Raw genomic sequence first — 17,978 nt, 5'->3', positions numbered from 1 at the left:
CCCAAAATCGTTAGGGGTCATCTACTCTTTATGACCAATCATCCTATTACGTTTCAACATTCTGGGTCAAGTGGTTCTCTAGTTATTGATCAGAAATGGTTTTCAATGTTCAGGCCCCTGTGACCTTGACCTTTGACAGAGTGATCCCATAATCAATAAGGGTCATCTACTCTGCATGACCAATCATCCTATCAAGTTTCAACATTCTGGGTCAGGTGGTTCTCTAGTTATCGATTGGAAATGGTTTTCAATGTTCAGGCCTCTGTGACCTTGACCTTTGACGGAGTGACCCAAAAATCAATAGGGGTCATCTACTCTTCATGACCAATCATCCTATGAAGTTTCAACATTCTGGGTCAAGTGGTTCTCTAGTTATTGATCGGAAATGGTTTTCAATGTTCAGGCCCCTGTGACCTTGACCTCTGACGGAGTGACCCCAAAATCAATAGGGATCATCTACTCTTCATGACCAATCATCCTATGAAGTTTCAACATTCTGGGTCAAGTGGTTCTTTAGTTATTGATCGGAAATGGTTTTCACTGTTCAGGCCCCTGTGACCTTGACCTTTGATGGAGTGACCCCAAAAACAATAGGGGTCGTCTACTTCAGCAGCCCTACAACCCTATGAAGTTTGAAGGTTCTAGGTCAAATGGTTCTCCAGTGATTGCTCGGAAATGAAGTGTGGAGTACGGACGGACGGACGGACAGGGCAAAAACAATATGTCTCCTGGGGGAGACATAATTAATTCCGATATATTGTACCAGATCTACCAACATCCAGGTGTACAAGATCCTTTCTCTCTATGTATGAAAACCAATTTTTCCTCACTTACAAAGCTGAACACTGCACAAAATACTTAAGCAGATTTACTGAAGTCCCCAAAATTTCACTCACTCTTTTAATCCAGCCCACATTAATAAATATTGACAGTGACTTTAAATATGGTCTAAATGATTTTCAGTATTTTTAAATAAATCTCCAAAGTACTATCAGTGTATACTGAACTGACAAAACATATATATATATGTACCTGCAGTTTCGTTGCCATTATTATCATTATCATGGAGAGACAAAGGCATTTGGTAGGTGCGGACATGTCCGTTATCTAGAGCGTTGAACACTACATGCTGTGGATTGGAACCTGTATTAAACAAAAGTCTTCAGTAAGTTTCTCAAACTGCAAAAAAATCTTATTTCCAGCAGCACACAAAAAAAATGTGTGTCAGTCAATTAAACATAAGTTAACAAGGCAGTCTGAAAGACAGCTAAATCCCCCGCTGCTGTTATGGATAGTGAAAGGGTTGATGGTATTGGGTGAAAGCATTGACATTAAGCATAAAATAATCTATGTACAACGGCATCAATGAATTTGTTCCAGGCGATATGCTGCCAAGTCATATTAAAATCCTTCAAGGGGTTTAGGAGATACAGAGGGGACACAAACCTTTGACCTTGAATTGTGACCTTGAGCCAACATGGCTGACTCATATTTCTGCACATCGTCTTGATGAGGTGATCATTTGACTCAAGTTTCAAGGAAATCCTTCAAGGGGTTCAAGTTATATGGAGTGGACACAATTGTTACAGACGGACAGGAGGCTGGAAGGAGACCATTCCTATAACCCCACCCACTTGTGGCGGGGGATTAATAAGAAACTAAAACCTTACTTCAGCTGACAACTACAGACTGTAAACAAGATGCGAGTCCATAGAACACTGGTTCCCACACTCTTGTCACTGAATGCATATTTCTGACCAAGTCAAGGGCTATAACTCTAGTTGCTACATAAAATCCTAGTTAAAACACCAGGTGCACAGCTTTACATGCTGAATAACAATCCTGTAAGGTTTGATGACTCTATGTGCAATACTTTTTGAGATATAAAAAAACAATTTTGGTCCGACTCATGGAAGGACAAAAAAAAAATGTAACTGCCCCCACACCCCCACCCAAATTTGGAGGCACAAAAATCCACAATCTGATACTTCTTTCATGTTATTTTTTACAATTTAGAAACAGTAAATGTATTGTCCAAACAGACCAAAAACCATACATCTGACTCGGTGATAATGTTAATATTAAGCAGTGTAAGCACATATCACATTTTTGTTTTTGTGTATACATTAATGTCAGAAAAACAGTACAGACAAGTGCAACATTCCAGTTTCTATGATCGAAGAGCACTCCAGATGCCACTCTAAGTTGCACTTACACAAGAGCAGGTTACAACCATGTATTCAGCTAGAGTGGATTTTGCCAGGATGGATCACACGAGGCGCTTGCCGGCCTGCAAGCGCGGAGTGTGATCTGACCTTGCAAAATCTACAAGAGCTGAATATAAAATACAAGATCTAGGTACTGTTATAATGACCCTTTTATTATATACCTCCACCTTTTTGCTCTGTTGTTATGTTACCAAACAAAAATTTTCAATGTTTATTATGTTACTTAACTAAATGTACTTTTTGAAAGCGTTATTCATAGATCTGTGTCAGTAAATGGAAGTAGTCCGGTAACATTCAACATAACAAGAGCTGTCCGTAAGACAGCCAAGCTCGACTATTTGAAATATTGTCCCAGAAGCAGGAATATATTACCCAACAAGAGCTGTCACTAATGGTGACAAATGCCCACACAGCACCTTGACCTTTGACCTGGTGACCCCAATGTCAGTAGGGGTGGTGTACTCAATAAGTACTATCAGCATGTGAAGTTTGAAGGTCCTGGGTGAAGTGGTTCGCGAGTAAAGTGCCTTCATGCAAAAAGTTAACGTTGGCCCCTGTGACCTTGACCTTTGACCTGGTGACCCCAAAGTCAGTAGGGGTGGTGTACTCAATAAGTACTATCAGCACGTGAAGTTTGAAGGTCCTGGGTGCAGTGGTTCGTGAGTAAAGTGCCTTCATGCAAAACGTTAACGTTGGCCCCTGTGACCTTGACCTTTGACCTGGTGACCCCAAAGTCAGTAGGGGTGGTGTACTCAATAAGTACTATCAGCATGTGAAGTTTGAAGGTCCTGGGTGCAGTGGTTTGCGAGTAAAGTGCCTTCATGCAAAAAGTTAACGCTGTGACTAACGAACGGACGGACAGTTGAAAACTCATATGCCTCCCTTCGGGAGCATAAAAAGGTTAATATCAAAAGAGTTTTAAGTTCAAAAGGGGACATAATTTTACCAAAATGCATATCAGAGTTATGGGACTTGCTGCTATCAACTAGTTTTATAACCCTGAAGGCACATGTGAAGTTTCAATTCAATATCTGCATTAGTTTTGGAGATAGTAACTTGCATGTAGAACTTTAACCAGAATTTTCTAAGTCCAAAAGGGGGCATAATTTGGCCAAAATGAAGGTCAGAGTTATGGGACTTGCTGCTATCAACTACTTTTATAACCCCGAAGACACGTGAAGTTTCAATTCAATATCTGCATTAGTTTTGGAGATAGTAACTTGCATGTAAAACTTTACCTAGAAAAAGAAAAAATAAGTTGCAAAGCTATATGCCTTTAAATGATAGCTGTATGTACTTGCATGCAAAAGCTTAACCAAGGTGTGACGCCGACGCCGACGCCAACGCCAGGGTGAGTAGAATAGCTAGACTATTCTTAATAAACAGGAAAATCAACAACAACACGTGTAGCGTTTGTTCATAGATAATTATTAACTTCCAACGTTTCAGCGTTAAGCCTTCATCAGGGAAGAATAACAACAAGAGGACCATGATGGTCCTGAATCGCTCACCTGTCCCCACATGACCCAGTTTTGAACTGAGTATGACGTCGTTTTTTTTTCTATTATTTGACATAGTGACCTAGTATTTGAGCTCATGTGACCCAGTTCTGAACTTGACCTAGATATCGAGATAAAAATTCTGACCAAGTTTCATGAAGATCCATTGAAAAATATGACCTCTAGAGAGGTCACAAGGTTTTTCTATTATCTGACCTAATGACCTAGTTTTTGAAGGCACTTGACCCAGTTTCGAACTCGACCTAGATACCATCAAGGTGAACATTCTCACCAATTTTCATGAAGATCTCATGAAAAGTACGGCCTCTAGAGAGGTCACAAGGATTTTCTATTAATTGACCTAAGGACCTAGTTTTTAAAGGCACGTGACCCAGTTTCGAACTTGACCTAGATATCATCAAGGTGAACATTCTGACCAATTTTCATGAAGATCTCATGAAAAGTATGGCCTCTAGAGAGGTCACAAGGTTTTTCTATTTTTAGACCTAATGACCTAGTTTTTGACCACACGTCATCCACTTTCGAACTTGATCAAGATATCATCAAGGTAAACATTCTGACTAATTTTCAGGAAGATCCATTGAAAAATAAGGCCTCTAGAGAGGTCACATGGTTTTTCTATTTTTAGACCTAATGACCTAGTTTTGGACCGCATGTGACCCACTTTCAAACTTGACCTAGATATCATCAAAGTGAACATTCAGACTAACTTTCATGAAGATCCATGGAAAAATATGGCCTCTAGAGAGGTCACAAGGTTTTTCTATTTTTAGACCTAATGACCTAGTTTTGGACCGCACATGACCCAGTTTCGAAATTGACCTAGACATCATCAAGGTGAACATTCTGACTAATTTTCATGAAGATCCATTGAAAAATATGGCCTCTAGAGAGGTCACAAAGTTTTTTCTATTTTTAGACCTACTGACCTAGTTTTTGACCGCACATGACCCTCTTTGGAACATGGCCTAGATATCATCAAGATGACCAATTTTCATGAAGATCCATAGAAAAACAAGATAAGTCGATGAATTGGTATCCACCGCCGAAAGGGTTTGTGGTGAGGAATGGCAAAAAGATATATCCGGCAAAAAGTTAAGGATGTTAATAAGAAGCAAATAATTTCATTTGTCAAAATCAATTTAACAGAAAACAAATGTTTAATTAAAGAGTACACAATAAATGTATGATACTTTGATCCGGACTAAAGAATTTATTTTGAATGGGATATGCTTACTGTAATAAGCTTAGCTTTTAAAATTAAATGCAGTTAATTGAAATGTGAGCTTGAAGTTTAACTGGAATGAAATATTGTTTTTGAGTGGTTTGGCACCAGGTGTTGCTGTTTTACATGTACATTTGAACTTAAAAAAATCAGATGTCCTTAAGAGAACACAGATAAGATATCTTGAACATGGCTGAGGGCAAGGTTTGTGCAGTCAAAACGTAACATATTGAAGGTTTGAACATTAAAAAAAAAAAAAAAAAAAAAAAAAAAAAAAAAAAAAAAAAAAAAAGGAATGGAAATATATATATATATCTGTTTTATAGGTATATGTATATATTTTTTTTTTAGGGGGTGGGGGTGCAGGGGAACGGGAGAGGAAATAAATTTCACATGCTGATTATAAAATTTGATTGAAAATTAAAATATGAAAAAAAAAAAAAAAAAAAAAAAAAAAAAAAAAAAAAAAAAAAAAAAGGTAAAGGGGGGAAGTTGGAGGGGGGGGGGGGGGGGGGGGGGGGGGGGGGGGGGGGCAGAGAATGCAATGATCAGTGGTGGGAAGTGAGGTGGGGGAATAGTACAACTTGGAAGGGGGGGGCGGGGGGGAGTGTGGTTGGGAGTGGGAGTGGGGGGGGGGGGGGTGACCAAGGCAAGTGGGGGCGCAACTTCACATGTTTATAATAAATGTTCACAGAAAAGACTGAAAGAAATTTAATGAAATTCTGCCAATGGTAAGTTTGTTATGTACAAATATGTGGATTTTTAGACAATTAAAGGGCAATAACTTGAAGTTACAAAAAGAAATCCGTACAAAATTGTCTGTGCACACAACCAATTATAGTGCTCTAAATTCTGTTAAAGTTTCATAGTTCTAGGTCAAATATATCAAAAGTTTATGATGCAGAAATTGGCATATCTATAGTAACCCTATATAGTTAACACTAGAAACTTCTAAGGGCCATAACCCTGGTGTTACTTGGGCAATCTGTCTGAAACTTGATGGGCCCCATAACCTCATAGTGGCGAACATGTATATGAAGTTTGTTTGAAAAAAATCTAAAATAAGGAATGACTTTTTTGGGGGGGGGGGTCGGGGGAGGAGGTGTGTGATCAAGGTAAGGGGGTGACCAGGTGTGGGTACACAACTTCACATGTTTACAATAAATGTTTCATGGAAAAGAATGAAAGAAATTTAATGAAATTCTACAAAATGGTAAGTTTGTTATTTTACAAATATGTGGATTTTTATACAATTAAAGGGCAATAACTCTTAATTTACAAATAAATCCAAATGAATTGTGTGTACACAACCACTTATGGTGATCTAAATTCTGTTTAAGTTTCATAGTTCTAGGTCAAATATATCAAAAGTTATGATGCAGAAATTGCCATATTTTATAGTACCCTATATAGTTAACACTAGAAACTTCTAAGGGCCATAACTCTGGTGTTACTTGGGCAATCTGACTGAAACTTGACGGGGCCCCAAGAACTCATTGTGGTGAACATGTATATGAAGTTTTAAATAAATATTCCCAACCATTTCCTAGATATGGCTCCGGACGGACGGAAAGACGGAAGGACGGACGGAAGCACAACGCCAAAACTATATCCCTCCGACTTTTGTCGGGGGATAATAAGGCCTCTAGGGAGGTCACAAGGTTTTTCTATTTTTAGACCTACTGACCTAGTTTTGGATAGCACGTGACCCAGTTTCGAACTTGACCTAGATATCATCAAGATGAATACTCAGACCAACTTTCATACAGATCCCATGAAAAATATGGCCTCTAGAGAGGTCACAAGGTTTTTCTATTATTTGACCTACTGACCTAGTTTTTGATGGCACGTGACCCAGTTTCGAACTTGACCTATTTATCATCAAGGTAAACATTCTGACTAATTTTCATTAAGATCCATTGAAAAATATGGCCTCTAGAGAGGTCACAAGGTTTTTCTATTTTTAGACCTACTGACCTAGTTTTTGACCGCAGTTGACCCAGTTTCGAACTTGACCTAGATATCATCAAGATGAACATTCTGACCAACTTTCACAAAGATCCCATGAAAAATGTGACCTCTAGAGTGGTCACAAGCAAAAGTTAACGCACGGACGGACGACGGACGCTGCGCGATCACAAAAGCTCACAGTCACTTTGTGACATGTGATGAACACTCAGACCAACTTTCATACAGATCCCATGAAAAATATGGCCTCTAGAGAGGTCACAAGGTTTTTTCTATTATTTGACCTACTGACCTAGTTTTTGATGGCACGTGACCCAGTTTCGAACATGACCTAGATATCATCAAGGTAAACATTCTGACTAATTTTCATTAAGATCCATTGAAAAATATGGCCTCTAGAGAGGTCACAAGGTTTTTCTAGAGTGGTCACAAGCAAAAGTTTACGCACGGACGGACGGACGACAAACGCTGCGCGATCACAAATGCTCACACTGTCACTTTGTGACATGTGAGCTAATAAAACAACGGACGTGAAGTCATTAAACGTCGCGTAAAAAGGCGGTAAAATGTATAGAAAGTTTAGATCTACATTATTTACAATGTTAAATGAATTCAAAATAACGTTTCTTTAAACGGATTTAACAAACATACCGAGTAAATTGTCGGATAGTGTTTATACATTATTTCCTATACTTATTTATATATATATATTTTTTTTCTAGACTATTCTTTGAATAGTCGAGCTAAAAAGGTACAATACTGATTTTTTTCTGCCTGTTCGTATTACCAAATACAAGCCATTTTCTTGACAAAATTTATATATAGGTATATAGCCAAAGCTCTCTTTCCAGTATGACTGCAGTACAGTGCAAAACTCCTGGAAATACCACCAATAATTTAACATAGCCCTACCACATATGAAACAGTAACTGTTAAATGTAGTGTACAAACTAAAAGCAAAAATATAACTGGCTCGTACCTCCAAACATTTCGTCAGCATGAATGACAAAATGATCGTTGAATGGTCGACCAAAAGAAGCACTTTCTGGCTGGAAATCAAAATTATCAGCCTCCATATCAGATCCCTGCAAATAATCAATATGTTTTCTATAAACATAACCATATTTCTTAATATTAAAACATCTAGTATATTGCCAGTACCATATCTTATAGTTTGTAAATCACAACTCTTTAACCCTTAGCCTGCTGCAGGCGAATTTAACAGCCTTTGCAAACAGCTTGGAACCAGATCAGACGCCGATTAAATCGGCGTCTGATCAGGTTCCAAGCTGTTTGCTACTCTGACAATATTTCTTCCAATTTTGGAGCAAATTGAATGAACTTTACAATTTTAGCAGACGACTTTCCAGCAGACGACAATTTATCTAGCATGCTAAAGGTTAAAGTCTGTGGTGTTTTAGTGAACTAACACCCTTTCAGTAACTGCAAAAGGAGAGAGGATGAATTAACGTTAGACATTATAATATGGTCAATATATTCCTATCTGACAGGACTTGTGTGGAATCAAAATATATACTTAAATTCAACAAGTTCTATCAATTAAGCTTAAATTGGGAACTGGAACATTGTGGGTTACTGATTATTTCTCTGAATATTGTCCTCATTACACTTAGTTATACCTATTATCAAATGAAGTTAGAGATAAGAGCCTTTTCATACATCTAAGCACCATTATCTATTAAAGATAAATGACAGCCTGTTCAAGCTGGGACATTTTTCACTGCATGTAACAGTATCAAATGTCTGCCCCATTTTGAACCAGAACACCTAATAACAAGTGTGCTTGGCTTCAGTTGAGGAATGTTTCTATAGCTATCTATCTACAGCACAATACATCAATCTTCAGTATGGCTATAAATGACAGCAATAAAACCACAGTATGCAAAATATGTATGTATGTAGTTCTTGTAGCCTTTGAAAGAGCAAAGTGGAACCAATCAATCAAACTGTAGAGATGCATGGAAGGAGACGACCAACAAGGCCTGATGAAATTCATCAATGGGTTCATAAAAAGAAATTGTTATGTGGTTTCTTTTCTTGTGTTTTTAGCTCTGATGGCCGCCCTGTACTTCTACAAGAAGCACAATTTGAACAAATAAAAACGCGAGGTCCATACAACTATGCTACATTTGGAGCCATTTGAACAATTCTGCTAGATCTGTAACAGGGTGCTACAAAGTTTTGTGTAATTCAAACAGGCATTTTAAGACAAGATATTTATGTATAAATATTGAGGTAGGACCTATACTTATAGCTCACTCTGAACAAAGTTCAGTACACGTAATAAATAAGTTTCAAGTTAATCTGCTGAAGACAATCTGCCACTGTTCTTGGCTCAAAGATTATACTATTGTTGTGAAGGAGCAACCACAATCCCTATCAGTACAGTACAGTAGTACAGGTGGGATCCTATTGTCCAAAGTTTTTTACACAAACTTTTTTTTTCTGTTCAAAAACTGTATATCCTATTTCTGGTTTCAGTTGAAGAATATTTTTGTAGCTATCTTATAAATCACAGCACAAAACATCACATTCTTCAACGATTTGTCCAATCATCAATAGAAACTCTGAAATGAAACACATGGCAGGAAAAAGGCTAGAATATCTCTTCATAGCAGAATATATTACAGCACCCATACCATACCCGTGTCTCTTCTTAAAAGTTGATCTTGAATCATTATTCCCCATTCACATGGGACAAGACACCCATCTGGGAACAGAGTACTGTGTATATTCTTGTAATTTACCAAAACATTTTGAACAAGAAATTAAAAACCCAAGACTTTCAGACTAACCTATTTAAATGTAGTATAAATCTTTAACTGAGGAAGTTCAAAAGTTCTTAGTCTGATTTGTAAACACTTTGATGTTGCTATCCAAGAACTCCATAATCCACCACTGTATCAAATGGTTATGGGAAGGAGATTTACACGGCATGAGATGAGCATCAGGCCATTTTGTACTCTCAACTTGAGTCATGGAATTCAGAATTCCCTAGCTTGATTTTGAGACATTTTAATATTGCTATCAAAGAACTCCATAACCAATCACTGTATCAAATGATTATGGGAAGAAGATAGCCTTATATTAATACTGCATTGAGGTGAATATCAGGCAGTTTTGTACTCTCTACTTGAACCAAGAAATTCAGGAGTCCCTGGCTTGATTTTGAGTATTTTAATATTGCTATCCAAGAACTCCATAATCCACCACTGTATCAAATGGTTATGGGAAGAAGATAGCCTTAAGCGAACAGTGAATTAAGGTGATCTCTGGCAGATTATAGTCTTCTACTTGAACCAAGAAATTCAGAATTTCCTAGCTTGATTTTGAGACATTTTAATATTGCCATCCAAGAACTCCATAATCCATCACCGTATCAAATGGTTATGGGAAGAAGATAGCCTTAAAATAACATTGCAATGAGGTGAATATCCGGCAGTTATGTACTCTTTACTTTAACCAAAAAATTCAGGATTCCCTAGTTTGATTTCGAGACATTTTAATATTGCTATCCAAGAACTCCATAACCCACCACTGTATCAAATGGTTATGGGAAGAAGACAGCTTTGAATTAAGGTGATGACTGGCAGATTGTAGCACTCTACTTGAACCAAGAATTTCAGAATTCCCTGGCTTGATTTTGAGACATTTCAACATTGCAATCTAAGCACTCCATAACCCACCACTGTATCAAATGGTTATGGGAAGATAGCCTTAAGCAAACAGTGAATTAAGGTGATGTCTGGCAGATTGTAGCCTTCTACTTGAACAAAGGAATTCAGAATTCCCTAGCTTGATTTTGAGACATTTTAATATTGCTATTCAAGAACTCCATAATCCATCACTGTTTCAAATGGTTATGGGAAGAAGATAGCCTTATATTAACACTGCATCGAGGTGAGTAACAGGCAGTAATGGGAAGAAGATAGCCTTTATTTAAGAGTAGCCTTATGTCAGCATGTGGTAGCAAAACTTACCTCATCATCTTCATCTTCATTATCATCGTCATCATGATCGTCATCATCATCTTCATCCTCATCGTCGTCATCATCATCTCCATCATTATCATCATCATCAGGGTCCGAGGCACTATCTGCAGTCTCCTCTGCATCATCAATATGGTCTGCCATATCTGAATCATTAAGTCATATAAGTTATAACTTTGTTCCAGAAATACTTCATTTTGATGTAGTAGTATGTAAAGTAGCACCAACAATTATGATTAAGATTTTAACATGAATGGAGGAGAAAGACCCCTTTTGTGACCTTATTATCAGAACTAACATGCTATCCAGTTTTCACTATGGTCTGAATAGTTTCCTCAATCCTGACATGACTGTAACCAACATCTACTTGGGTCAAATAACTGAATATCCTTTTGGCACTGCCAAGGAAAACCTTCTCTGAAGAGGCAGGCTACCATAAACAATACTTCTAAATATCAGAAAAAAATGTTTCAAATCGTATTTTGTTAGTTTTTCATGTTTAATTCGTGAAAATTTGTCCCCACATAACTTGAATTTCAACAATTTCCATGGAAAATTTTAGGGCTGATAAATACATTAACCCTTACAAGTTTGATTTTAAAATGTTGCTCCCACGAAAATATATGATACTACAGACTGGAAGTGTCTATTTTTTTAATACAAATTATTATACTAATACTCATTCTGCAGCACATTTTTAACAAAAACATTGTGATCATTTAATGACCATGTGAATAAATGTTATGAAAACTTACTAGTTGTATCATTAATGTCCAGGTCAGCTTCGGACAAGATCTGACTGATCATTTGAGAGTCATGGTGATCGTCAATCTCTCCCTCCTCTATATCAACATCTACCAACACATCAGGCTCCTGATTCTGGTCTGAAATAGTATGGTTCACATGAATAGTTAGCATTTTGTACTTTTATCATTATCAAAAGCAAGTTTATCAATTTTTCTCCATACGAAATTGTAGCTGAAACAAAGCGACCTCCTCTATTTTCTCCATCACCTAAAATGTTACCAAATCATATTAAGTTAAATTACAAAAAAAAGAAGAAAAAAAAAAAAGAAACAAGAGCTGTCACTTATGGTGACAAATGCCCCCGAAGCACCTTGACCTTTGACCTGGTGACCCCAAAGTCAATAGGGGTCGTGTACTCAATAAGTACTATCAGCATGAGAAGTTTGAAGGTCCTGGGTGCAGTGGTTCGCGAGTAAAGTGCCTTTATGCAAAAAATTAACGTAAAAAGTTAACGTTGTGACGAACTAACGCACAGACAGTTGAAAACTAATATGCCTCCCTTTGGGGGCATAAAAAGAAAATTACGATGTTGTAAAAATTCAAAATTATCATGTAACAAACTGAATATATTGTCAGCTCAGCACATAAAACTGGTTACACCATCAACATAAAGAAGCACTTATCCAGTGTTTGCGCATGTGACAATGTGCCTATCAATTACAATTATTAATAAATTTGTAAATAAATATTCTTCATAAAGAAGTTTACTTCATTATAAGAAAGCATTGAATGATGAAAATTTTTCTATTGAAGAAAGAAAGATCAATGCCCAAAACTCAGGGAAAAAAAAGTTCTAGGCACATTATTTCACCACTGAAGTCCCAATGTCAGAGTAAATAATAGACAGGCAAGGTTATCTACAAAAAGCATATTCAAAATATTGCAGTAGTTCTTTCCTCATCTAATTTGGTAGTAGAAAAAGTAATCTTCTTAATGAACTATAACATAAACAGTATTTTGATCTTCTGTTTATTTTATTAAATGGCTTCCTTTTTCTTTACATGACAGATAATGAAAATAATTTAACAAGAGCGCCGCCAAGCGGGGCAATATACGCCCGAAGGCTTACATCATAGGATGGGAGCAAAATTTTAAGAACTTGACTACTGTAGCCCAAAGGACTGGAACAACAAAAGGAAAACTTCAAAAAACAAGTCTGTCCACAAAAAAAAAAATATTCAAAGTCTACAAAAAAATCCTTATCAGGTACAGGTATGTAAAAATACACCTAAAAATTGGAGGTACCATCCATGTTGTACCACAGAAAAGTGGTCTCAGTTTTTCCCTTTGGCCAATAATAAAAAAGTTTCAAAATAAGCTATTTAAAGTAACATAAAAGGGAAGTAATTAAAAAAAAAAATAATTGAATGTACAAACAAGAGGGCCATGATGGCCCTATATCGCTCACCTGTTATCATTGCTCTTGAGGACAAGAAGGTCCTCAGAAAAAATATCTAAGTCCAAAGGACAGGAACAACAAAGGGAAGAAATTTAACCAAAAAGAAAAAAATTCTAACAAGGTATAGATATGTCAAAACACACCAAAAATTGGAGGTACCATCCATGTTGTACCACAGAAAAGTGGTCTCGGTTTTTCCCTACGGCCAATAATAAAAAAGTTACTAAAAATAAGCTATTTATAGTAACATAAACGGGAAGTAATTAAAAAAAAATATTATAAGAGAACAAAAGAAGGATCTGCCAAATAAATCTGTTGACATAAATGAAAATTCAGATCAGTATCTTCATTAGTTATGGAGATATACCCATTTTAATTTGAAATAAAGGGAGGTAATTTGAAATAAAATCAGTCCATAGTTACCTACCCTGATTGTCTCAGTCCAACTAATAACAATAATGAAATTTCAAATAAGTCCTATAAGTACTTACTGATATAAAGCCGTTTTGATTACAATCAGGGGAGGTAATCAGATATAAAATAACTCTGGAACGCATGATTCGATCTGATTTGTCATTGAATCCACGATTTCTTGTTGTTGAAGATATTTTGGAAGTTTGTATCAAATAAAACCATAAATGCTTTTGCAGTCATATAGAGCATTAATGGTTTTATTTGATACAAACTCTGGAACCCATAATGGGATCTGGCCAGTTCATGAAAGGAACCAAGATCTTATGGTGATACAAGTTGTGTGCAAGTTTGGTTAAATTCAAATCATAAATGAAGCTGCTATCGTGCAGACAAGAAATTGTTGACGCAAAACATTGCAAATTCTGGCCCTTTAAGGGGCAATAACTCTAGAACCCATGATGGGATCTGGCCAGTTTTCGAAAGGAATTGAGATATCATGCCAATACAAGTTTTGTACAAGTTTGATCAAAATTGCTTGCAAAATGTGGTCTCCATCTTGTTCACAAGAAATTGTGGACGGACGATGGACGTACGAAGGGCGATCACAAAAGCTCACCCTGTCACTATGTGACAGGTGAGCTAAAAAGAGGTCTGCCAAATAAAAACAAGAGCACTGCAATGCAGAGCAATATACACAAAGCAGTCATATATGACCTTTGACCCTTAAGTGTGACCTTGACCTTGAAGCGAGTCATCCGGAACATGTGCTCTGCATGTTGTCTAAGTGTCGTGAACATTTCTGCCAAGTTTCTTTGAAATCCTACCAGCAGTTCAAGAGTTACAGAGCGGACACGAAACAAACTGGTATGACTTTTGACCCCTGTGACCTTGACTTTGAAACGAGTCGTCCGGAACATGCGCTCTGCACGTCGTCTTGGTGTGGTGAACATTTGTGTCAAGTTTCTTTGAAATCCTTCAAGGGGTTCAAGAGTTACAGAGCGGACACGAAACAAACTGATATGACCTTTGACTCCTAAGTGTGACCTTGACCTTGAAGCGAAACATCCAAAACATGCGCTCTGCACATCTTCTCGGTGTGGTGAACATTTGTGTTAAGTTTCTTTTAAATCCTTCAAGGGGTTCAAGAGTTACAGAGCGGACACAAAATTGCTAAAGGACAGACGGACGGACAGACAGACACCTGCATCATAACATAATACATCCCTTCGGGTGTATAATAAAACTTACCAGTATCCATAATAATTTCTCCCATGACCTGGGACTCTGGATTAGCATTTCGATCTCTTTCTAACAGATCATCTAACACATCATCCAGCTCCGATGGTTCATTTCCGGCTGGTTCTATGACACTATCCTGATGCGTCTCTTCCAGATCCTCGGCCTGCGTGTTGAGAACCTCCTCAATCTGTACCTCACTAGTATCACCTGTCTCTGCTGATGTGGCTTCGGCAACTTCTACGAATGTCAAAATATACAAATATAAAGATTCTCACAGATGTAAAGCAAAAGTGGCATTACAACAAGAGCTGTCGGAGGACAGCAACGCTCGACTATTCAACAGCCTTGTCAATCGAATGAATACAAGTTGAAAAAGGGGCATAATTTTGTAAAATGCAAAGTAGAGGTATTGAACCTCTGTACTGCATGTCATATCATGACAGTGAACAAGTGTGTGAAGTTTCAATCCTTTCCAATTTGTGGATACTGAGATACCAGCTTACATACAAAAACTTAACAAAAAAGTGCTAAGTCAAAGGGGCATAATTTTGTAAAAATGCCAAGTAGAGTTATGGGACCTTCACAGTGCATGTTAGATCATGACAGTGAACAAGTGTGTGAAGTTTCAATCCATTCCAATTAGTGGATACTGAGATATCAGATTACATACAAAAATTTAACCAAAAACTGCTAAGTCGAAAAAGGGGCATAATTTTGAAAAAAAAAGAGAGTAGAGTTATGGGACTTGCTTAGTGCATGTCAAATCATGATAGTGAACAAGTATGTGAAGTTTCAATCCATTCCCATTAGTAACTACTGAGATACCAGCTTACATACAAAACCTTAACCAAAAATTTCTAAGTCGAAAAAGGGCATAATTTTGTAAAAAGCAAAATAGAGTTATGGAACCTGTGCAATGTAGATCAGTTCATCACAGTGAATAAGTGTGTGAAGTTTCAATCCATTCCCACAAGTGGTTACTGAGATACCAGCTTACATACAAAACCTTAACCAAAAATTTCTAAGTCGAAAAAGGGGCATAATTTTGTAAAAAAGCAAAATAGAGTTATGGAACCTGTGCAATGTAAGTCAGTTTGTCACAGTCAATAAGTGTGTGAAGTTTCAATCCATTCCCACAAGTGGTTACTGAGATACCAGCTTACATACAAAACCTTAACCAAAATCGGGACGCGGACGCGGACGCCGACGCCGACGCATGGGCGAGTGCAATAGCTCACTATTCTATGAATAGTCGAGCTAAAAATTGTATTCTGTTAAATCTGCCATACAAGAATAAATGTACTGAGATGAGCCATTCACATTACCCCCCCCCCCCACCCCAAAGTATCCCCTATAAATCCTTGTTTAAAGACTGAAAAGCTTACATGATTTATGAACAGTTTGCATGGGCATGAAGCAGCTTTTCACTTCAAAGGTAATTCTTGATTCAGCATTTGTGTATTAGATACACATTTTTTTTCAGTCCATCTGGGAAGGAGTAAAACTGCTTTAAGGCATAAAAAAATCTACAGTAAATAGCATGTACATTTATTTATACTCCCAACAACTACACAAAAGTAAAAAAATCGTAAAGACTTCATGACAAAATAAAAACAAAACTTACCTTGAGTATTTGGCGTTGTTGTGTTGACTTCTGGATTATCTGCGGTATCTGTAACAGATTTCAGTTTCTGTTTGGCTGACACATTTTGACTATTCATATTAACACTACGAGTTAAAGTCTCCAGCGGTTTTAGTGCAGCATTAATAGTTGCTGCCATGTAAGGACTAGATAAATCTAAACTATATGGAATACGCGCTAAATCTGTCACTAATCCACGTTTCAGCAAGTTTCTCACAATGCTATTCATGATATTTTGTTGACCTTTGAACACTTGATTGGGTATTTGTCCTTGTGTTGGGCACGACTCAATCATCGTGCTAATTATGCCGGTCAAGGCTTGAACCCTGGAATGTTTATCGGAGCTCTCCGGCAGTGTGAGAGCTCGCTGTAATGCTGATTTAACTTCACTAACGAGAGTGAGCTGAGCTTCGGGACTGTGATTACAAGAGGCTATACTAGCGATGAACACTCGACTGAGAGCAGGACAGTCTGCATCACCAGCATTACCAGTAGGATGTAAGAGATGATCCAACACAAATCCTAACACTGTACTATCCTGAAATAGGAATGATGTTATCTTTAATTACATAGAACATGATGAAATTCCTCAACGCATATGTACCTATAATTCTATGAGCAGGAATGGTTTAAGTAATTTAAGAAGAACCTGTTGTGTTGAAATTTAGAATATTGCAATTTTGCTTAAATTTAAAAAGACAATTGCAAAAACCATGTATATCTACTCGTACAAATAATTGACAAGATCACGGTTTGCGGATGCTAAACATGATGTATCGGAATTTACAACATGTACTTCTACACATATTGAAACCTCATCTTGACTAAATTGTTCGAATCTTTAGCCAGCTGTTATATTAACTGCCGTTTAAATTTTCATTCAATACATCAGTCTTGGTGGGAAACAGTCTGATGTTTTGATTTTATGATCGTTAACTCATACAATTGCCTTAAAAAGTCGTAAAATGTCAAAATATAACCTGAAAAGTTAATGAATCATCAGCTTAATGAGCTCTTAAAAATCCAAACAACTAGGTCTCTAAGCCCAAGCTTTTTTATGAAGGTCTTTTAACATTCATTAATCCATCTTTTTTTCTAAAGAAGTTGACAAGTTTTATCTAACATTTCTGTATCTGGTCAGACATTTAGAAAATCTATTCCTACTAGTACTAACCTCTTGCACCAATTCTGTCTGCCCAGAGTGGTACATGTGCTGAGTAATATGTTGAGTGCAATTACAGTATGATTTTATGATCTCTGACAACATCCGCAGAATCGACGACTTTGTCAACAGGGGGCGCTGTGCTTGTTTCTCTTCAGCAGAACTGCCATCTTTGGTCTTGGCCGATTCAGCTGCACCTTCACCAGCAGTCTACAATATATATTAAATGACCTTTCAATTTTAACTTCAAACCCTGTAATAAGTTAATATATCTTATCTGCAGTCTCAATTTTAAAATGCTTTCTTAAATACCTCAGTATTTTCTTCACTATCAAAATGCTTTTTTTTAGCAAGGTTGATTTTT

The 17,978-nt window shown here is 37.1% G+C and overlaps 1 protein-coding gene across 4 annotated transcripts in view; it reads right to left on the bottom strand.

Moving 5' to 3' along the window:
• Positions 1–17,978, bottom strand: part of LOC123530482 (E3 ubiquitin-protein ligase HUWE1-like) — a 110,668-nt gene that overhangs the window by 31,314 nt on the left and 61,376 nt on the right. For 3 of the 4 annotated variants that reach the window (XM_045311256.2, XM_053521299.1, XM_053521300.1), the window contains exons 45-51: positions 17,627–17,824; positions 16,435–16,990; positions 14,820–15,047; positions 11,707–11,835; positions 10,943–11,097; positions 7,921–8,026; positions 1,033–1,143 (exon numbers count right to left, since the gene is read on the bottom strand). In XM_045311256.2, the coding sequence (XP_045167191.2) occupies positions 1,033–1,143; positions 7,921–8,026; positions 10,943–11,097; positions 11,707–11,835; positions 14,820–15,047; positions 16,435–16,990; positions 17,627–17,824 (1,483 nt within the window). The remainder of the gene's footprint in view (positions 1–1,032; positions 1,144–7,920; positions 8,027–10,942; positions 11,098–11,706; positions 11,836–14,819; positions 15,048–16,434; positions 16,991–17,626; positions 17,825–17,978) is intronic. The other variant, XM_053521301.1, reaches the window with a different exon arrangement.

This window comes from Mercenaria mercenaria, chromosome 13, assembly GCF_021730395.1.
Source record: "Mercenaria mercenaria strain notata chromosome 13, MADL_Memer_1, whole genome shotgun sequence".
Classification (NCBI taxonomy): domain Eukaryota; kingdom Metazoa; phylum Mollusca; class Bivalvia; order Venerida; family Veneridae; genus Mercenaria; species Mercenaria mercenaria.
The sequence above is the reverse complement of the archived record's forward strand: the minus strand, read 5'-3'. Positions and strand labels throughout refer to the sequence as shown.